Genomic DNA, 22412 nt, shown 5'->3' with positions numbered 1-22412 from the left:
GGGGAGCTCACTCGAAGTCCAGCACTCGCTGGGGGAACTCGCCCTCTGCGGGGCGTTAACAGGTGGAAGACAGACCCACAGCATCTCAAACCAGCCTCCGTGACAATCCTCCCAGGTCCAGAAGGACTCTGGTTGCTTCCTTCCCAGCTCGCACTTTGGGATGGGAAGGAGCAGCACTCTGCATGGGCAGTAGCCGCGGAGCAAAGCAGCGCCCACCGAGGCCAGCAAGCCCCGGGGGAGGGAAGCCCAGATGGAACGGCCCCCTGGCAGAGCCAGTTAGCCAGCCGTTCCCACTAAAAGGCATTCTCCGCAGACTCTCCCAGCCTGTTCCTGTGGCCAGTTGTTATAACTTTATTAAACTAACACTTGTTAAGAGGAGCACAGGTACTGGTGGTCAGTGGATTCAACAGCAGGCCACAGGGCCTGGGTGAAGACACAGCAGACCTGGAGGGGCCACACAGGGATGTCAAGGCAGAAAGCAGACAGAAAGAGACGACACCCGGGGCACATGACTTTATTAGGGTCCCTAGGCTAGGACCACACTGGTCAATTCAAACCAGAAAAGCAGGGTTTAGGTAAGTGCCACGGGGGTCTCAGCTAAGGAGTGCGTAAGGCAGACAGGTGCTGGCGAGCAGGGAAGTCTGCAGCTCGCAAGGAGGTGGGAGAAGCCACATGGGGACCTCACGTTCACTTGCAGCTCTGCGGCCAGACAAGGTGGGTGCGGAGCCGAGTTACCACGGAGCAGCGCAGCCAGCTCTGGACAGGTGTGCATCTAAGCTGTGAATTTACTGTTATCCACATGGGCATAAGATGTGCTGCCTGCGGCTGTGAGCTCACGTCTTGTCAAATCCGAGCCGGGTTTTCTTTGAATATTTACTTGTCTTCCTCTAGTTTGCCTTTTAGGAACTCATGCTCGCTCTTCTCGTTTTAATCGAGATGCTTCTCTGTAGACTGAATCCCAGGAATCTGCTTTGGACGGCTCTCTGTTCACTTTCTCTGCAGCTCAGTATCGTTTACCGCTGGGCTTTCTGCTCAGCATTCTGATGTTCACGTTGCAGTGCCTGTATTTCTCATTTCTGGACACTCTGTGTGCTCCCCTTTCCAAAGAGACCAGTTATCTGGCTTGGTGCCCTGCTTTCATGTGGTTTTAAGTTTTTGCTTTTAATCATTTGTGAAGGTAGTTATAGAATGTCGTGTGTTTCTATGACCCTAAAACACTGGATATTATTTTGTTCAAGTGTCTGTTGACTCGCTGTGGATTCATGTCTTGTAGTTTTGGATTATGAAGTCATGTTGGGTTTGTATGTCGGAAGCCTGACGAACATGGATTGAGGATGTCTCTCTCCAAAATGTATTTTGTTTGCTTCTGTCATTTGTTTCAAAGACAAGGCAAATTTCTGTATTTGACCGGTTAGTTTTAAAGCTGGGACAGGAATAGGGTGAATTCCAAATTCTGACTCACATGGGATGCTGGTCAGGGCTCATGAATCACTGGGGTAAATCTTCCCTCATCAGGGCCCAAAGGAAAGACAGACAAGCTTCCCCTGCAAATGAGACTTTTCGCTAGTCCACCCCCTTTCCCTGTACCTACAGACTTCTGAAATTTATGAATTTGTAAGTTACTTCAGTACCCACTCGCTGCCTTGTGTGCTCCAAGGCCTTGCCTCACGTCTTCCTTGGTCTCGAACACCCAAGCTTCAGGGTAAATCGAGTTAAACCCACAGGGCAGCCACAGCTTCGGCCCTCCAACTGAATCACTGGCTCTCTGTTCAGATTACCTCACTGGCATCTGGAAACTCCGATGGTTTTCTTGCCAGTGGCATTATACATTTAAAAGAATGTCACCTATTACTGGTCATCATTTCTGGTAGAATGGGTTTTGCCTCAGGTGGTCTGCCATTTTGCCAGAAAAGGGAGTTCTAACACATTTAATACGAAACCTAATTATGAACTGGTTGGTGGAGAGATCATCAGGAGAGGTCATGAAATTGCTGGCTTTCAGATCCAGCAAGCAAACAAAAAACAGAATGGGATGTTGGTGTGGCATCCAGAGTCCTGGTTTAATAAGAAGCTCCTACTGTTCTAGGTACAGCATACATCACAGAGACAAAAGGGTAGGATTTCGTGTGGGACACCCTGATAGAGGTTGTTCTATCGGTTCTGGTGCGTATGCCTAACAAGCTCACACTTACGTTCAATGACTAATGGAGTTTAAAAATAAATCTGATTCTTTCTAGGCAGCATCGTCAGGAACATAACCCCTTTGTGCTCCCTGGGATTGCTCTGATGTTTATGAGATCTGTTGTCTTAATGACTTAATTTATTCATAGACTTCAAAGCTCCATAGCCACGGTTAATGCAGATAGATAGACTTTATAATAGGCATATCCTATAAAAATAGATCGCTCCAGAGCACCATCACCCTCCTGTCATTGGTTTGAAGAGATGGGCTCTTCCTAATTCTCCAGACTGGTCGAATTTCACCTTGGTATGCATCTCTGCATGCCCGTGGCACTGGAATTCCTGAAAACCCCTGAAGGGTTTTCCACACTCACAACATCCAGAGGTGTGACATTCGCCGATGTGCCATGACTTGGGACGAAGCCCTCGCTCTCCCTTCACCCGTACAGCTTTTCCCGGGTGTGGATTCTGTGGTGGCGGATGAGGTTTGCCTTCTGGGAGAAGGTCTTCCCACACTCAGAGCACTCGTAGGGCTTCTTGCCCATGTGAGTTCGCTTGTGTATGATGAGGCAGGAGTTCTGCGAGAAGGCTTTCCCACACTCACTGCACTTGTAGGGCTTCTCGCCCGTGTGAGTCCTCTGGTGCAGGATGAGGTGTGACTTCTGGAAGAAGGCTTTCCCACACTCGCCGCAGCCGTAGGGCTTCTCCCCGGTGTGGATGCGGTAGTGAATGATGAGGCACGACTTGCGCGAGAAAGACTTCCCGCACTCTTTGCAGCCATAGGGCTTCTCCCCCGTGTGAGACCGGTGGTGCTCGATGAGGCGGGACTTGTGGGAGAAGGTCTTCTCGCACTCAGAGCACTTGTAGGGCTTCCCTCCAGCAAGAGCTGCGACGGGCACCAATGGGCTCGTCTTCTGGGATGATGTCGTCCCACCGCGGCCGTCCCCCCTGGGTTTCTCTCTGGGGTGACCGCCCTGGCTAACCCTGCAGCCTAGTCCCTGTGCCCCCAGGTGCGCGCTGAGTTCCGATTCGCAGGAGAAGCCTTTCCCACACTGAGTGCACCTGTGGACTCTCTCGGCACCGCCAGCTCCCCAGTGGGTACTCAGGGCCTGGTCCTGGTGGAGCGCTTTCTGGCACCGGTCACACTCACGCGGCTGCATCCCGGAAGGGGAGGTTTCGAGCTTGGAGTAGAGAAACAAGTTCCCCTGTCCGTCACATTCAAATCGCCTTCTCGCAAGGTAGGCATTGGGACTGACGTCTACATTGCACGGCAGACTCATTCCGCATGAGTCACATGTATGAACCTGCTGTTTTGAAGGAGCAAGGTTTGTGTCCTTACAGACTGCCTTTTCAACTGTGTTACACTCGTGGTGCCCTTTCTTGGTCAGTTCTGGCTTGTCTAAGAATGCAACGTGCCTCAGAAGTTTGTCTTGGTGTTCCTGTTGTCTATCTACTTGGTGGTCAACTTGCAAAATTTCTTCTAGGGGGAAAAATAATGACACAAACTTGTTAATCTTCCCAGAATCACATCACAGAACTACATGATTTCAGAAACACTTAGGAGGAAGATTAACTTTGTGGCGTCAGACCTCATTGCTGAGATCCAATCATCATAATCATAAGCCTACTACAAGCACATCCCTTGGCTTTTTTTTTTTAAGATTTACTTATTCATTTTAGAGAGAGAGCAAGTGAGCATGTGTGGGAGGGCCAGAGGGAGAGAGGCAGAGAATCCCAAGCAGACTGTGCAACAAGCACAGAGCCCAACACAGGGCTCAATCTCACAACCCACGCTGAAATCAAGAGTCAGATGCTCAACCGACTGAGCCACTCAGGCACCCCATCCCTTGGCTTTTGAAAGGAAAAAATGGGATACTGGAAGAGGGATAAAACATGGACAATAAATATAAGAAGGTTTGCTGTTAACAAGTTTGACACAATCAATTGACAAGAAGGTGAAGACACACAAGTAAAAGGGAATGAGAGAAAAACTGGAAAGGTAGTGGGCATGTTGGTGTACATGTCACCACGGCAACCACGCTGAGATTCTTAAATGTCAAATTCTGCATTCCGTGCTTGGATCCTCATTTGCTTTTAGCTTCATTTATGTTTTATTTATTTTTTTTCTAAAGATTTTATTTATTTATTCGACAGAGATAGAGACAGCCAGCGAGAGAGGGAACATAAGCAGGGGGAGTGGGAGAGGAAGAAGCAGGCTCATAGCAGAAGAGCCTGATGTGGGGCTTGATCCCAGATCGCCGGGATCACTCCCTGAGCCGAAGGCAGACGCTTAACTGCTGTGCCACCCAGGCACCCCTCATTTATGTTTTAAACCACAAACTACCTGCTATTTCATCTCTCACACCCACACCCAAAGCAACCACAGAGGTCCTTGGTTTAGAAATGCTGAAGTTCCTTCAGTCCTGCCACTGGATTCCTAAGGGACAAAATCAGTGCCTACTGATCTTACCCACCAGCATGTTTCCAGGTTGGGACCGAGTCAGGGAGTGTTTTTAAAGCTCTCCAGGTGATTCTGGTGTGCACCCCTGATTAGTAACAATATCCCTGAAACAAATGCTTGATAAAAGACCCTTGTCCCGGAAGGAAGAGGGAGTTAAGTCAATGTCCATGATGGTGTCCCACAGAATAAGGACAGATAAGATAAATGCTCTTCTCCCCATGGGATTATACTGGGACGGGGAGAAAGGAGTTTCATTTATAACCTATTAAGCAAAACAGGGCCATATTACATAGTTTTGAAAGAAGAGGCATTTAAAGTCAACCTAAAAGGGAAAAATTAAGCTTTTGAGGCATTTCGCAGTAAAAGAAAGGACAACTAAAATGAGTGGCACAAAATAAATTATTTTAAAATAGGGGCCATCTACAAATCCCTGAAAACATGAGAAAGTCTGTCTCATAACCATGGGGAAGGGGCAGACTAAAGATTCTAGAGAAGAACTAAGCAAGCAAGGTCTCAGATGGGAGGGTCAAATAAAAGGATAAAAATAGAATAGATCTTTCTCTAAAACCCAGGGAAAGGAGAGTGATCACGTCGTGATGTGTGATGTGTGCAGGTGGCAGGAGTCATTTGGGGCATTTCAAGGTCTCGGGCCAAACGTCCACAGCTGCTTGCAAAGACCCAAGGCTTTTAAGAACAGTGGCCTGAAACAAAACCCACCCAAAGTTCTGCTCTGTAACCAATCAGATGTCTACTGCCCCCACCCCCGCCTCCCACAAGCTGATCCTCTCTCACCTGGAAAGCTCCATCTGAGGATTTCTTCTTCCTCCATCCATGGTTCTTGCCCTTGCTCCAACCTGGAAATCACAGCTGGTTTGGTGACTTGACACCCTGTTGATGAGAAATATCCCTGTTTATGAGGGCTTATGCTGAGCCACTTGGGCCATCTAAGGAAGCAGAAGGTTCAGGTGGCTCAACGAACATTTACATCTTGGCTGAAGAATGGGTATCTCACTTGGGAGGTAAATTCACAAATAATGCGGGTGAGATGAGAGCCAGACTTGTTGACAACTGAAACCCAAGGCCAAACGTGCCTAGTCCTTAAGAGGTTTTGCATAACTGAGAAAAGAAAGGAGCTCAGACAGAATCAGGAAACACGGGAAGCTCTCCTCACCCACGGAGACAAGGTGGCTGTAGTTCTCCAGCATCACGTCCCGGTACAGCGTCCTCTGTGCGGGCTCCAGCTGCTGCCATTCCTTCTGGGTGAAGCCCACGGCCACGTCTCTGAATGACAACGACCCCTGGAATGACACGTTCCTGATTCACCTGGAATGCTCGGCACGGAGTGCCATGGCAAAGGTGTAGAGGCGGTGGATCTTACCACCTTCGAAGTCAGGTTTCCCCATGTTAAGTGATTTAGGAAGCTTAGCATGCCCCAACTCTGTACTACATTTTGTAGCAGGGAAGAAAAAGATTAGGGAAGATCTCTATTTATTCATCCATTTATTCAGTGCATGAGCATCTATGGAAGATTTGGTAGGTTAATGGCATTCCGCATGGTGCTTGGGGTTGAAAGCTGAATGCAACATTACTCCTGTTCTGAAGGCATTTGGAGTCTGGTGGAGTGAGATAAACAGAAGACTTCTGTGTGGTACAATTATACCAGAAGTTATGATGGAAGTATATTAAGGACAGAAAAGACAAAAAGACAGCAGTCAAATTCAATGTCCTGATGTCAAGTTAAGCTTCACTGGAAGCTGCCTTTGAGCAGAATCATGAAAGATCAACAGGGTGTCTGGATGTCTGAAGGATGCTTCTTAATAAGAGGCACAGCATGAGCATAGGCAAGGAGTCACAAAAAAAACCTGGTAGGAGTTGCAGATACTTGGGAATGACAATGTTGAATATAATGCGTGTGTGTGTGTGTGTGAGAGAGAGAGAGAGAGAGAGTGAGCACGCACGCAACGCAGATCATAAGACAAAGGGTTTTTTCTCCTATAAGGCAGTGGGGACTCCCATCAGGGTATTTGAGGAGGGGAGCTACAAAAGATGATCAGATGTAGAAAAAGGTAAGAAATCACTGGGAGGGAATGAATAAATAAAATTAGGATATAATTGTAATTGATGACATGAGATATGGTCAAAATTAAGGTAGCAACAAGACGAAAACAGAGAAAGGATTCCACAAACGCAGAGCAGGGCTTGGCTCTCTTTCCCCTTCTCCTTCATCTTCCCTCTGTCTGGATGAATTAAGGAGCAAAACAACAAATTAATTTATACTGAATGTGGTAATGCTGTAACAGTGTATAAATCATTTTTAGCACAAGTATGGAAGTTAAAATGCAAAAACATAACTATAATCAGATTTATTAATGGAAACACAATATAAAAGGAAGTAAAATCTGACATAAATAACAAAGTGTGAATGTGTGAGGAAGTAAAGTGTAGAGTTTCCACATGTGACTGAAGTTAAGTTGTTATCAGACTAAAAGAGACCGCTAAAACTATAAAATATTCAGTGCAAGCTCCATGGTAACCACACCAAAAAAAATCTATAAAAGATACACAAATATAAAGAGGAAAGAATCAAAACATATCACTACAGGAAATCCCCAAACCACAATAAAGACAAGAGAGAAGAGAGGAACAAAGAAACTACAGAACAGAAAACTATGAACAAAGTGGCAATAGTAAGTCTTTACCTACCAGTAATTACTTTAAATGTAAATAAACTCAACTCCCCAAGTTAAAACACATAGAGTGGCTGAATGGCTAAGAAGACAAGACCCAATTTTATGCTGTCTACAAGAGACTCACTTTAGACCTCAGGACACACACTGGGTAAAAGTGAAGGGGTGAAGAAAGATATTCCATGCCATGCAATGGTAATCAAAAGAGAGCTGGTCTGGCTATACTTGTATCCAACAAAATAGCCTTAAAGTCAAATATTGTTACAAGAGACAAAGAAAGTCCTTATATAATTATAAAAGGGTCCATCCAAGAGGAAGATATAACAATTTTAAATACATATGCCTCCAACATCAAAGGACCTAAATATATAGAGCAAACATTGACAAACCACAAGGGAGAAACAGACTTAAATAGCCCACTCTCAATAATGGATAGATTGTCTAGACAGAACATCAACTAGAAAACAGCAGAAATGAACTACACTATAGAGCAAATAGCCTTAAAAGATATTTACAGAACATTCTACCCAATAGCAGCAGAATACTCCTTCTTGTCAAGAGCACCCAGAATGTTCTCCAGGATGGATCATAGGCTAGGTCACAAAACAAGTCTTAACAAACTTAAGAAGACTAAAATCATTCCAAGTATCTTTTCTAATCACAATGAAATGAAACTAGAAATCAATAATAGAAAGAAAAGGGGAAAATTTAAAATGTTTGGAAATTAAGCAACACATTCTAAACACCATTGGGTCACAGAAGAAGTAAAAAAGGAAATTATAAAATATCTTAAGACGGATGAAAACACAATAAACCCAAACTTAAGGGATGCAGCAAAAGCAGTACTAAGAGGGAATTTTGTAGAAATGAACACCTACATTAAAAAAGAGAAAACATCTCAAATAAACAATCTAACTTTGCACCTCTAGAAAAAGAAGAGCAAACTAAGCCCCAAACTGGCAGAAGGAATAATAAAGATTAGAGCAGAAATAAAGGAAATAGGAAATAGAAAAATAATAGAAAAAATAAAACTAAGAGTTGGGTTTTTGAAATGATAAAATTGACAAACCCTTAGCTAGACTAAGGGGAAAAAAAGAGAAGACTGGAATAAATAAAATCAGAAATGAAAGAAGAGACATTACAGTTGATGCCACAGAAATAAAAAGATCCTAAGGAACTGTGATACACAATTCTATGCCAACTAATCGGACAACCTAGAAAAAATGAACAAAATTCTAAAAAAATATATACAACCTACCAATACTGAATCAAGAAGACACAGAAAGCCTGAGTGCACCAGTAACTGTGAAAGACTGAAGAAGTAACCAAAAAACTCCCAACAAAGAAAAGCCCCAAGACCTTCATGGATGAATTCCACCAAAAATTTAAACAATAATTAATACTGATCCTTCTTAAATTCTTCCCAAAGAAAAAAAAAACAGAAAAAGCGGGAATACTTCCAAATTCATTGTATAAGGCCAGCATCACTCTGACACCAAAACTATAGACATCACCCAAAAAGAAAACTATAGGCCAATATCCCTGATAAACATAGATGTAAAAATCCTCAACAAAATATTAGCATATCAAATTCAACAGCACACTGAAAGGATCAGACACCATGACCAAGTAGGATTTATCCCTGGGATGCAAGGATGGTTCAACACATGAAAATCCATGTGAGACACCACATTAACAGAATTAAAGATAAAGATCACAAAATCAGCTCAATAGCTGCATAAAAAGCATTTGGCAAACTTCAACACCGTTTCACGATTAAAAGCTCTCAGCAAAAGAATAGAAAGAACTTACCTCAACACGATAAAGGCCATTTACAAAAAGCCCACAGCTAACCTCGTACTCAGTGGTGAAAGCTTTCCCTCTAAGACCTGGAACAAAACAAGGATGCCCATTCTTGCCTCTCCTATTCAACACAGTACTGGAAGTCTGGCCACAGCAATCCAGCCAGAAAAAGAAATAAAAGGCATCCAAATCAGGAAGGAAGAAGTCAATATATCTGTGCTCGAAGATGATGTGATCTTATTGAACGTGGGTCTCCGAGATACCTGCCTTCTCATGCTCCTTGCAGCATGATTCACAGTAGCTTAGAGACGGAAACTGCCTAAGTGTCCATCCGTGGGTGAACAGACAATGTGGTATACACATGCCACGGAATATTGGCCACGAGAAAGAAGGAAATCCCTGCATTTTGGACAACACGGATGAACCTGGAGGACATTATGCTGAATGAAATAAACCAGACACAGGAGGACAGATACTGCATGAGCCCACTTTTATGAGGACTCTAAAATGGCCAAACTCCTAGAACTAGAGAGTAGCGTCGTGGGTACCAGGAGCTGGGAGGGGCAGGGAAATGGAGAGGTGTTGGTTAGGGGTTCAGTGTTTGTTATGGAAGATGAGTAAGTTCTGAAGATCTCCTGTACAGCATAGTGTCTACAGTTAATCATCCTGCATTGTCTACTTAAAAATTTGCTAAGAGGGCATATCTTATGCTCCTACCACAAAAGGAAAAGAAATACATATATTTTAAAAGGGGGCTGGAGGAAACTTTTGCAGGTGATGGATTTAAGTCTGTGGTGATGGTTTCATGGGCGTACACTTATCTCTAAACTCATCAAGCTGTGCCCGGTTTTACATGTCAATCATACCTCAATAGAGTGGTTTAAAAACCAGAACCTTCTAGTCACCTTTTAAGTAAAAAAGGAAATGAGTTAATTTTAATAAGATCTTTTAGTCTAATGTATCCAGAATATGATCATTTCAATATAGAATTATTTTAAAATTACTGATATACTTTTCATTCTTTTTTTTTTTCATACCACATATTTAAAACTTGGTGGGTGTTTCCCAGTTTAGAGTACATCTCAATTCCGACACTGTATTTCCAATTTCACCTTCATGAAATGTAGTCCTATAAAAACAATAAAGTTGTCTTTGATGGGAAAGTATTTTACTCTGATCCCATTTTAAAATTTAAGTGGAGGGGTGCCTGGGGGCACGGTCGGTTGAGCATCTGACTCAGGTTTCAGCTCAGGTCTGATCGCAGGGTCGTGGGATAGAGCCCCGTGTTGGGCTCCACGCTCCACACTCAGCGTGGAGTCTGCTTGGGTTTCTTTCTCCCTCACTCTCAGATAAATAAATAAATCTTTAAAAAATAATAATAAGATAAAATTTAAGTGGAAATGAAAAATGCAGGTCCCCCGCCCGAACAGCCACTCTTCAGGAGCTCAGTATCCACCTGTGGCTGCCGGCTACCATACTGGACGGCAGAAGTACTGCCGGGTTCCTGTGCTGGGGCCATGTGTCGAGCAGATAAAACTACAGTGCAGTTCAACCACTCAGGGCCCAGTTCTAGGTCCACCTGTCTGTCCGCATTCACATCCCAACTCCATCGCCTAATAGACGTGAGATCCCAGGCAACTTGCTTAGTATCTCCAGCCTCTGTTTGTCCATCTGTAAAACGGGAGGAAGGGTTAAGAATACCTATCTCACAGGCTCATTCGTGAAATAACATATGGAAAACACAGAGATTGGTGCATAAGCGCTCAACAGGCGGAGGTTTGTAACTTTTATTGTTAGTATTTCTGTTGCGGATAGCTCTGAGGAGCCGTTCGCAGCGAGACCTGGTTTCCTGAGAAATAACAGCTTCCCCAAAAGGCACAGATGAAACCTCCAGCCTGAGTACGGGTCCGGCAGCCTCGAGATGCAGCCAGCTCTCTCCTCTGAGAAGGCCGTGGTCCTGCCACCTTGTTTCCAACCCTCTCACACTGGTCCTGTGCCCAGATGTTCCTGGCGTCAAACATCCAGATGGTCCCGGCTCTTTTAGGCACTGATACAGTCATTATGAGCGACAGGTCCCCAAGCTGGACTGATACAGTCATTATGAGCGACAGGTCCCCAAGCTGGAAAACGAGACCCTAAGAACGTTTTTCTTCCTGGAGTGGGCAGCTGTAATGTTCGTCCACGAGACCTCGGCTTCTTCTGCGGCCAGCAGGTTCCCTCCGGCGCCCCGAGTAGGTGGTACTCCTGGGGGCGCCCCCCACAGACCCAGCCTCTCAGCCCTAGATGTGGACTAAGCTAGGCCAATCTGAATCTCTCCCAAAGACCGTGCAAACTGGCTCTGCGAGAGGGGGCTTGGTCCCTTTCTCTGGCAGAACTCGTAAGTGTGGGGTGTGGGCCATGCCTACTTCTGGACACACGGATGCCGTCTCTGTGAAAGAAGGAAGTCACAGACCCAGAGGCAAGGGACCAGAAAGATTCCAGGCAACACCTGCATTCCTCAGTGTGACTGTCTCTGAGTCCCAACTGCACCCCTGATCCTCCTGTGGTCCAGGTACTGCCTGGATTTGGGGCTCACCCTAACCTAGTTCTAGCTGGGTTTCTGGCTCTGGCCAGCACACTTTCCGTTCATGAGTTCCTGGGCCTGGGGTGAAGAGAGGGGCCCATCACGACTGATCTGAGAATGCAGACAGGCTGGGAGCAGACAACATCACTGACATCTGAAGATCACAGTAAGAAAGGGGGCCCAGGGCAGATGCATGAGGTCTAAGTCGTGAAAAGAGGAAGCTCGGACCCCAGGAGAAAAGGCCAGGAGCATGCCAACACTTCCCTCCATGTTCCTGCCAAAGACTGAAACTGAGCTGTTTGCTCTCCAGCTAGCTCAAAACACTACTATGAAAACGGATTTGCAGAACATGCTACTTGTTCCTTCCTCTGCACAATGCACTGCTTCCTCTAGGTCAGTCTGACCTCATGAGGCTGTTTATGGGGAACTGAGGATTTTGATTCCTTAAGCAATCACAATCACAGATTTCCGCACTCACGTAAGACCCACTGTTTATCTGGAAAGAAAAGTCAGAGGAGATTTGCTGGTGTGTCCGCCTCCGTCTTGTCATCACTGAGGACACCGCCTGCTAACCTCACATGCCAAGGCCTGTCACATAAACTCCTCAATACCGAAAACAGCTTTCTTTCCTCTAAGAAGTTGACATGCTAGTCCCAAACAGACAACACAAGTCATTTATTGGCTGGAATCTGTCTTTTGAAAGTGCCGGCAGTGTCAGACACAAGTTTATAGGGCAGCTCATAACTCTCTCCGCACGGCCTCCTTCTTCTACTTGCTTCCTGTCTTCACTGATCCTGGGTCCTGTCTGCATTGTTTTTACTGGATGCATTCTTAGAAGCATCCCCCAAACCCCTGGTAAAGCAGAGTGCAGTATAAAGAAATGCCACGGGGCACCTGGGGCGGGGGGGGGGGGGGCGCAGTTGGTTTAAGTGACCGACTCTTGATTTCGGCTCAGGTCGTGATCTCAGGGTCCTGAGATAGAGCCCCACGTTGGGCTCCACACAGCAGGGAGTCTGTTTCTCCCTCTCCCTCTGCTCCTCCTCCTGCTTACGCTCTCTCTCAAATAAATGAATAAAAATAAATTAATAAAAGAAATGCCATACTCACCTGGCACATGGTCCTTCCCTGATGGGCCGGGAAAAGCAGACACCTGGGGAAGCAGAGAGGGGGTGGGGAGAGGAGAGGACGTGAGAGGCCAAGCTCACCCCAGCCTCTGAATCAACTGCCGCCACCCCAGCCTCCAGGCACAGAGGGAGGACAGGTTTCCCCCAGGGACCCTGCCATCACACAGCCCGTGTGATGGGGACGCGGCTTTGAACGGGTTCAATCTGGATTTTTCTTTTCTACTTAATCCACATATGTATCTGTGTCTCAGTCATCAGTGTGCAATTTGCTAACCCCTCCCATCATTCCCCAGAAATTGAATTAATAGAAATTTATTCTGAAGAAACAGTCATGAGTTTAGGCAAAGAGTTAACCGCCAAGAAATTTATTACATTTTGTTAAAACTCTGCAAAAAAAACAAAAAACAAAAAACCACAAACAGAAAATAACTAAATATCCAACAAAGGAGGATGAGTTAAATAAACACACTGCCTCCAAAGGGAAATGAACCGTTCTGTAGCTAATGAAAATAAAATCATAGAAAACTACTTTAGTGATAGCATACTGATCACTGAAAAAACGTGGCTGAAAATGGTTTGATCGCATACACACAGACGCACGTACACACAGACCCACACACACACTTGCACAGAACAATCTTTGACATGATGTAAGACAAAAAGCTGGGAGCAGTTAGCTCTGGGCAGTTGGGTCACAACCACCGTATGAAACACTTTTTTTTTGTCCTTAGATGAATTTCCTAACTTTTTCTATGACAAACAGGCACTTCGTATATAAATGTTATTTATAAAATATCTGTCGTTTGATAAGCTTCTAACCCAAAGCTTGTCACCAGTCCTGCCCCTGGCAGATGTTGAGGACAACTCCCAGGAAAATATAAAAATGAGTTCCTAAAGGCAGAGTCCATTAAATAACGGAGTTTAGCTACGGCAGGTGTGGGGTGGGGGCGATGAGGCGGGGCCCTCCGGCCTGGCCCGGACCTCCTGGGTTCCGTGCGCTCCTCCTCCCATGGCTGCGATCTGTCCGCAGTCACTGTTCGTAAGAACCGCCCTGGCTGATCTGGGCTGACCTCTGCCCGGGAAGCAGTCCCGGTCTGGCTCTGCCACTTACCAAATATGGGACAAGATCTGATGGCTTCTCCTGAGCCCTCCTCCTCCTTTCCTCATTTTGCCAGGGAACAGGAACACGAAGGTTCAGGAGCAAATTTACTGTGGCTGGAAGCATCAACTGGACCCCACACCTATCTCTCTCCTGAACACACACGAGGTTGGTCTTAGGTATGTTCCTACTCAGGATAGAGACACACGGGAGTTGGGTCCAAGAAGTCTGCAGAGACACTAAAAGTCTAGAATTACAGAAACTCCATAAAGAATTCTGAGGGTGTTTTTGTTTTTTTTTAATTGGAGACTACCTAAGTGCTTAAAAATAAGAGATTAGTTAATCAATTGTGATACAATTAAAGCATGCCATGCTATGAATCAATTTACACTATCACACAAGAAAATATCGGACACGGACATCGCTTCTGGCTATACCAGTAAGTGGGGGGGGGGGGGGAAAGGATACATAATCCATAAGCACATGATTCACAGATGGGTAACAGGGAGATGGATGGGATTTTCCCAGGTGCCTGGAGTTTTAGCTAAATTCCCACACACCCCAAATTCTCCGGGGGAGCGGCTAGGCCCAACCTAACAGACGCCTCCCTTTGGAGAAGGAACGGCGGAAAGAGAGGTGTCTACTGACAGTGTACGTGGGGTTTTGCTTCCCTCCCATCCCAAGAGAGGTGGTTGCAAGAGAACCAGAGGGAGCTTGCAAAACATGGGGGAGAATAACCTCACCCCCCGCCGGCTGGATGTGCGCCCAGCTGTAGAAACTGTTGGGCACATGGTATTCAGCAGATGGGGGGGCGCGAGCACTGAGGGGACACCTTTGTGCATGCGGGAGCCCAGCAGCAGGAGTCAGCCTCGCAGCCGAGGAAATCAGAGGTTAGAGGCTGGCAAAGGCCACCATGGGTGGTCAGGTGAGGAGAGGGGGCAGGAAGGTAGGTGGGCATGAACTCTACAGCAAGGACACGGAGAAGCAGGACCACTGAGCCAGGAGCTGGGGGTGGGCACCGAGGTCTGCCAGAGAGCCCCTGCCAGTGTCACAGGCTCTGCACCCCGAAAAGGCCATCAGGTGGCTTCAGGAGTGACAGGTGACCAGCTAGGCAGGTGGAGCTACCAAAAGCACGGAGCAAGGAGACGTCTATGCTACTTTTCCTCCATTTCCCCTCCTCCTACTCTGCCCCTGGCGGAGAAAGAAGCGGTCCGACGAGGAGAAGAAAGAGTTAAGGAGGAGCAGAGACAGAAGAGACCACCGGCCCTCCATCTGGGGATGAAGACCTGCAGCCCCGCAGGGAGAGGGGGAAGCTCAAACTGGACCGGAGTGTAAGCTGTTCACTAGACCACCAGCAGCCGGCCGAGGAGAGACTGGCCTTCATCACAGCTTCAGGCAACCGAACGCTCTGGGTTACGGGAGAGCTTGTCCTGGCAGGGACGTGTTCTAGGTTGAACTCTGTCCCCGAAGAAGATATGTCGGGGGTCCTAGCCCTCAGTCTCTCAGAGTGTGGCCTAATTTAGAAATAGTCTTTGCAGAGGATGGGGGGGGGGGGCATCCCAGTGTGACTGGCGTGCTTGTAAAAGGGGGAAACTGGGCACAGGGAGAACATCAGGGAAGATGAAGACAGGAACGCCAAGGACTGCCAGCAAGCCCCCCGGGGGCAGGGAGAGGCCCGGAGCAGGCGCCCCCACACCGCCTCCGAAGGAACCGGCCCCGCCCACCCCTGAGCTGAGAAACCTCACTTCTCCGCGCTTCGGGCAGCCCCAGTCTGCCGTACTTTGCCATGGCGGCCCCGGGAAACGAGGACTGGAAGGCAGGCCCAACGGCGTGGGTCCAAAACCGTGGTCAGAGGGGACACTGTACTGTTTCCTGTTTGTGTACATCCAATTTCAGCATGTGGAATGGGTTTTTGTAAAAACATAGAAAGAAAAAAATTCCGTACAAAACACACAAAATGTTAACAACGGTGACCTTCGCATGGTAGGATCTGTTTGTTTTGACATAGTGGCATTTTCTAATTTTGTTTTTTAGACAATCAACATGTGCTCACTGTTCAATATTTCAATATTTCATAAAAATATACATATATCATCTTACTGGGTTTTCTCTCCATGACCGCCTATCAGAGTCCTTCCCCTGGAGGAGAGGAAATCCGTGGGAGGGTCTGAAGGGGTGGAAGGTGGGAAGGGGCGGGTTTTAGCGATGACCCGAGGCGCACGGGAGGAAGCCCCCGCCTGGCGGACGGGAGCCCTGGGCGCTAGAGCTGGCTCGGCCTCTAGTAAGCTGGGTGGCTCTGAACACCTCTCTCACGCACATTTTCTTTCGTCTTTAACATGAGAAGGAAAAATGAAATACTCTTAGGTTAAGAAAGCAACTTCTATGCCTTGACTACACAAGGAGGGTCTATGTCTCACAAGCCGTGGGGGGGGGGGGGGGGAATGGGGGCAGGCGGGCAGGGAGGAGGTGCCGGGACAGTGAATGCACCTGAGTATAGAGAGATTGCGGGGGGGGGGGGGGGGGGGCGTCCTCCGAGAGTCATAGGGATCCCTTCCCTCATTCCTGTTTCTCACACCCTAAAGCAGGGGATCCCCTCTCCTCCTAGCAAACCATCCCCTAAACCAAATCCTAGATGATCCCCTGATACGATGGCATCCCCCAAATTCACAGTCAGCAAGCGGGTCCTCGGTTGTTTTAGGGATGCTTTTCTGGGGGCGGTCCCATACTGCGTGGACCTCCAGTTTCAGCCCTAAGCCAGGAGGGGAGCTCAGGGCGCCCTGCTTCCAAAGTAGATTGCTGCTCCCCGGGTCACCCTTACAAGAATTATCCTATCGGTGGGGTGCCTGGGGCTTGAGGACTGGCAAAGCTCTGCTCTCCTGCTGAGAACTTACCGTGGGCTGGAGGCTCAGCTCCTGCTTCCAGGCGGTCTGGGGGTAGAAAGGAGCTGGAATATGCAGACTGAGCCACCTTGTCCCAGCCTGATTCTAAGCCTTTGCCAAGACACTAAGAACACCTGCAAATAAACAGACGGATGGTGAGACTTACGTGAGAACATAAGCAGGACATTTACCTCCAAAGGGGGTGGAGAGAGTGGAAACACAAGAAGGACCCCCACGCCACCCTGTGCAAAGAGCTGAGAGAAACCTCAGCTCACAGCAAGCCAGGAAGCAGGGGCCTTGGGCCTCAAATCCCCGGACACGGACATCTGCTGACCCCCGTGGGCCTGGACAGACTACCCCGAGCCCCCTGGGGAAGAGGCCCGCCATCCCACGCTTTGATTCTGGCCTTGGGAGACCTGAGCAGAGCCTCAGCCAGCCACGTCCCCCTGGACAGTGCAGAGCTGCGAGGTGACAGTGGGTGTTGCTTTAAATCACGGAATTTGTGGGAATCTGGGACACAGCCCTCCACTTGGTGCTCAGGAGAAGGCTTAGGGCTGGGCAGGAGACCACAGAGAGGCTCCCTGGGTAGCAAAGGTCTGGAGGAGCAGAGTGGCTGCCTTTGTGGGAAACACGGGGAAGCCCCATCCTTCCAGAAACTTCTCTCCTGAGGAACAAAGCCTTACGCTGCCAAGGGAAGGGCAACAAATACTGTTGCTCCCAGAACACAGGTAAGAACTATGGCTCCTGACAGGGAAAAGGGAGCAGGCATGTGTCCTAGGCTCCTACCACAGGGGGAGGGGCAGCAGCCCCGACAAGGCCCCAGCCCCGAGACTCAGGGACGTAGGGCCCTCCACCACCAGCCCAGGCAGCACTGAGGAAGAAGCGGGAGCATCAGCACGAGGAGATAGTCACAACGGGGAACAGTGACCAGCCCACCCGAAGCACAGAGCAATGCCCGAGACTGCCACCTGATAGTAACCAGGGCAACAGCAGATGCCAGGCCTGTCAACTCCTGACCAGTCTTGCAGCAACCGACCTCCTGCCTCCCAGCCCCACACACAGCGACAGGGGAGCAGAGGTCTCCACTCCCACACACAATGCCTGGCATTCATTTAAAAAAGAAAAGAAAAAAAAAAAAAAACGAGACATACAAAAACGAAAGAAGGACCCATCGCAGAGACAAAGCAAGGGGCAGAGGCCAACTCGATCTTGGGTCTGTGCACACCAACACACAGTCGGGATGCATATGTGGCTCAAACACGTGAAGCGTGCAGGGGGCACCGACAAATCCTCTATCACAGTGAAAAGACTCTAGCACGTGTTTTTAGAAATGAAGATTCCTGATACAAAAAAAAAAAAAAATAGAGTATACAACATTTGAATAACAATTTAAAAGCTTGACCTATTGGATCGGACAGAAGAATATACTTGCTAGTCAGAGAACATACATTCTTTTTAAGCACATCTGGGAGAGCTATAAAAATTGACCCAAAAAAGCTAAGAATAAACCTCAACAAATATGTTTTAAAAAATCAATGTTGCATAGATGCCACTCTCTAAACCAAAAAGCTGTACAACTGGAAAATTATAAGAACACGGAATTATTTATAACAACGACTGCAAAAATATTACGTATCAAAACTGAGGCATAGTTACAAACACACACTTAAAAAAAAATACAGCCCTAAGATACTCATTAGATAAAAATGGAAAATTAATGACATCACCACAGGAGACTAGCACAGAAAAGAGTAAACACAAAAGACATAAAAGAAACAAGTAGGAGCAGAGATTAAAAAAAAAAAAAAAAGGAAAGGAAATCAAAGAAATAATAGAAAAGTTAAAAAAAAATCCTGCCACCAATGTATTACCTGAATCATGGTGAGACATTTGACAAACCTACGTTGAGGAACATTCCACAAAATAACTGGTCTGGACTCCTCAAAGTTGCTATTCTATTGAAGACAATGAAAGATTGGGGAATTGTTCCAGAGAAAGACGACAAAGGGGCGTGGGGGGAAAAAGCAACACATGATCTGAGATCTCCTTGAGCTAGAAACGGTCTTCCTGCGACAACGGGTGAAAGGTGAGTAAGATCCGTGGACAGCAGTATTGTACCAGTGCTCATTTCCCGGTTTTGACCATTATCCTGTGGCTGTGTGACAAAATGGCCCTGTTTTTGGGAAACGCACACAAAGTACGTACACACACGCAGATGCATGGAGGGCAGAGGAAAAGTAGGAGAAAGCAACTTGTATATGAAGGAGCCAGTGATGGCCTCTGTGGAGTGGCCCCTAGCAGGCTGAGGCCAGTAGCTCAAAGGACCAGTGGCACCAAACTCCAATGTTAACACATGCAGTCATGTTAAAGACAGCCCAAATATAGACAGACTTTTAGTCATTTAGAATCTTCCTGCTTTGCCCACCCCATGCAACTGCAGCCAGCATCTGGTAGCCATAGATAGAATACACCATGTGGCTACACAGACCCCAAGCGCCTCTAACCCAGAGATACCCAAGGGAATCCTTGTCCTCCTCCCTTCTGGGAAGCGGCCCCTGGGCCCCAGCCTCTGGATGGTCTCATGCTGCAAGGGACCTCTCCCTAACACGCGTGCTTAAATAAAGCTTGTGCGTGCTCCTGGTCATACAGTCGTATCTCTTTCTTTAATCGGCCCTGAAATCCCTCAAGCCCCCTACACAAATGTGGTAAAATGTTCATATTTGAGAAATTTAGATGAAAGGTGTTCAGGAATTCTCTGTACTGTTCTACCATTGTGACCTGACATTACACCTGAAGTTGTGCCCAAATAAAAAACTGCAAAGAAAAAACTACAATCAATTCTTTGAAAAGATTAAAACTAGTAACATAACTGGTTTGTATTTAAAACTAAAAAAATAGACTAAGTTCAGGCACCGTTGCTCAAGAAAGCAAGAGAAGGCAAAAATGCAGTTTTCAAACATGAGAAAAGACAGCTTCAGATGCGGCAGAGATGTTTTTAAGTGACGAGATCACTATAGGCAATGTAATGCCATAAATCTGAAATTAAACTGGACAATTTCCTAGAAAAAGATCAAGCTCTAAAACTGACAAAGCAACAGAAAACTGAAAAAAAATCAATCACTAAACATTAAATAAAATGGATCGGTACTCAGAAATATACTCATCAAGGAAACACCAGGCCCAATCAAAATCTATTCAAGAGTTTTGCAATGTGCATAAGCCATAAATGGATTCGGATCTGGAATATATGAAAAAAGTACTAAAAATAAAAAAGGGAAAAACAAAGCCAAAGAAATACAGGCAAAGGTAATGAAGACACAAAACAATAGTTGTTTATGACCACGTTCACATCTAGTAAGTAAATACCACATAAGAATAAAGCAATCTCAGGAGTTGTTACCAGAGACGAAGGGAAATGGAATGAGGGGTGATATTAAAAGAGCTCCAATGGTATTTATAAGGTTTTAGTTCTTTAGAAAATCCAAAGCAAAGAAACTTTTAACATCTGCTCAGTCTAAATGGGCAAAAAGTTTCCTTCTTTTTTACTTTGCTACACCTTGGAGATCTTTTCTAACATCACTAGTTGAACACAGTAAGAAAGAATACAGGTTGGAATAGGAGAAAACCTCCTTCAAGAAGACGCAAATTCAAGTCATAATGGAAACAACTGATAAGCCTTATCAAGACTTAAAACTATAGTACCGGTTTTGCTTCACACCTCTCCCCTCCGCCCCAGGGCAAGTGTGTCCTATATGTTGAACAAAAAAGCCTCAAAGAAAGACAGACCCACCCCCATCTCTGCATCACTGGGCACCCTCACTGTGGCTCTCTCTCTCCTCGTGGAGTATGGGGAAAGAACTGTCTACACTGAACCATGTCCACCTCCTCCCATCTTCGACAGTCTGCAAACGGATGCACTCCCACAGCCCCACCTTCCTTCGCCCTTGCCAGTGTTGGCATGGCTTCACAAACCTGAGATACGCTCCTCTACTCACTTTTCCCACAACCTTAGCTCAGTCCCCAGCAATTCTACTCACTGCCAAAAGACAAATCACATCACATCAAAAGACAAACTTCACTACACCACTGCCTTGCCTAAAATACTTCAGGTGCTAATGGGATCCAGTCCGTACCCCGTAGCCCAGCTTGATATGCTCCCCGAAACCACCTCCAGCCTCACCACACCCCCCACCCAGGCTCTTCCATGGTGCAAAATCCAGCATTACCCACACGTTTCATGCTGCTTACCTTTTCATAGGCTGTTCCCTACCCCTAACCCTTTTGCCCCCTTTCACCTATGGAGACCTTATTTCAAGTCTGATATTCAGTCACGCCTCCCCCAGTAGGAACTGACCTCCTGCCTGGGTGTCCGTTCATCCAGTAGCGATAACTATCAGAGCACCCACACCTTGGTGGCCCTTATCTGTTCACCGGACCGACACCTCCACAGGGCTCCAGCCAAGGATGCCACCCGTCGCTTCCCCAGTGCCTGACCCAGACACTCAACAAATGTTTGTCAGATGAAGACTGACACCGTAGATCCATGAAATACCAATCATTTCACATCCTTCCTTCCTTGCCCTCATAGCTCAGAGCCTACCGTTGGCTGCGATGTGGGATCCGAAGGAGTGACGGAGGGTCGGACAGGAGGGGGGCCTTTCCTCAGCAGTCCCTCCTCGGCCACGGGAAGTCGGGCCGTGCCAGCGGAGTTCAGGGACCTGGATAGGCAGAGAAGCTCCGAGTCAAGGGATGGAAACAAATCCACCGTCGGGAAAGAAGGGTGACCATTCCGGGGAGAGCTGGCCCCCAGCTCACCGAGGCCGAGGCTGTCACTGGGTACACCGCGCTAAGCCCCCTGCGGAGTGTGGGGCTCCAACGAGGCTTGGCTGCAGGACGACAGAAAAGCAGTGAGACCAGCCTGCCCACGGCCCCCGCCCCAAACCAGACAGGAACCCCGACCCTCCCCAGTAGACGTCAGACGGAGCCGCCCACCGGACCCCCTGAGCACAGCACCCCTCCCAGCGTCCGCCAGCTCTGCAGCCCTGGCTCTGCCACACGTGCCCTCTCTACAACTCGGGCAGAGGGAATTGCCAGTCCCAGATGCCGCGGGGGCCTCAGAACTAGCCAGGTCCGAGGTGCTGATCACCACGAGTCCAGTCTGGGGTCCGGAAATGCGCAGACCGCTCTCAGAGACCTCCAGACACAGCCGAGATGCCCCTGGACTGGACGGAACTACAATTCCCGGGAGTCTCCGCGGTGAGGTACTTCCGGCCGGCAGTCCAGGCATTTCCGGCCACGGAATAGCAGGTGTGGGTAGGCGGGTATGGCACGGTGGCCACCCAGTGGACCCACGGGCTGTGAGTGACTGCACTCTCCCCCATGTTATTGCCGGCGGCAGTCGCCCTGGGGGCTTCCCACCGGATCGGATCCAGGCTGTCAGTAGCGCTGCACCGTGCTGACGGGTGGGTTATCGCTGGCCCCTGTGGTCCCCAGTTTGGACGCCAATGTGGGCTTGACTGTACGCCTCCTCCCCAGAAGCCTACTACTACCCGTGGGGCTCCGTGTAGGGCACTTGACTTTGTAAACAAAACAAAACAACAAAACTCCTATCCTTC

General features: G+C 47.6%; 1 protein-coding gene across 3 annotated transcripts; it reads right to left on the bottom strand.

Annotated features, from left to right (window-relative positions):
* Positions 1-349: 349 nt before the first annotated feature.
* LOC123802576 (zinc finger protein 567-like) lies at positions 350-22041 on the bottom strand. Of its 3 annotated transcripts, none has more exons than XM_087867176.1 (9): positions 21923-22041; positions 21613-21683; positions 21398-21515; positions 16810-16931; positions 13931-16247; positions 12803-12845; positions 5814-5940; positions 5435-5530; positions 350-3661 (listed from the first exon to the last, which is right to left on the bottom strand). In XM_087867176.1, the coding sequence occupies exons 5-9, from the start codon at positions 13984-13986 to the stop codon at positions 2619-2621; spliced, it is 1365 nt and encodes a 454-aa protein (XP_087723302.1). In that variant the 5' UTR covers positions 13987-16247; positions 16810-16931; positions 21398-21515; positions 21613-21683; positions 21923-22041; the 3' UTR covers positions 350-2618. The 3 variants fall into 3 exon arrangements, with proteins under 3 accessions (XP_087723302.1, XP_045669367.1, XP_087723299.1); XM_045813411.2 differs by having other exon boundaries at positions 21944-22014; XM_087867173.1 differs by having other exon boundaries at positions 21613-22014.
* Between the last annotated feature and the right edge of the window lie 371 nt (positions 22042-22412).

The sequence above is a fragment of the Ursus americanus genome, chromosome 2, assembly GCF_024610735.1.
Source record: "Ursus americanus isolate L20-20 chromosome 2, mUrsAme1.1.p, whole genome shotgun sequence".
In the NCBI taxonomy this organism is placed as follows: Eukaryota; Metazoa; Chordata; class Mammalia; order Carnivora; family Ursidae; genus Ursus; species Ursus americanus.
This window is presented reverse-complemented; position numbering and strand designations above follow the sequence as displayed.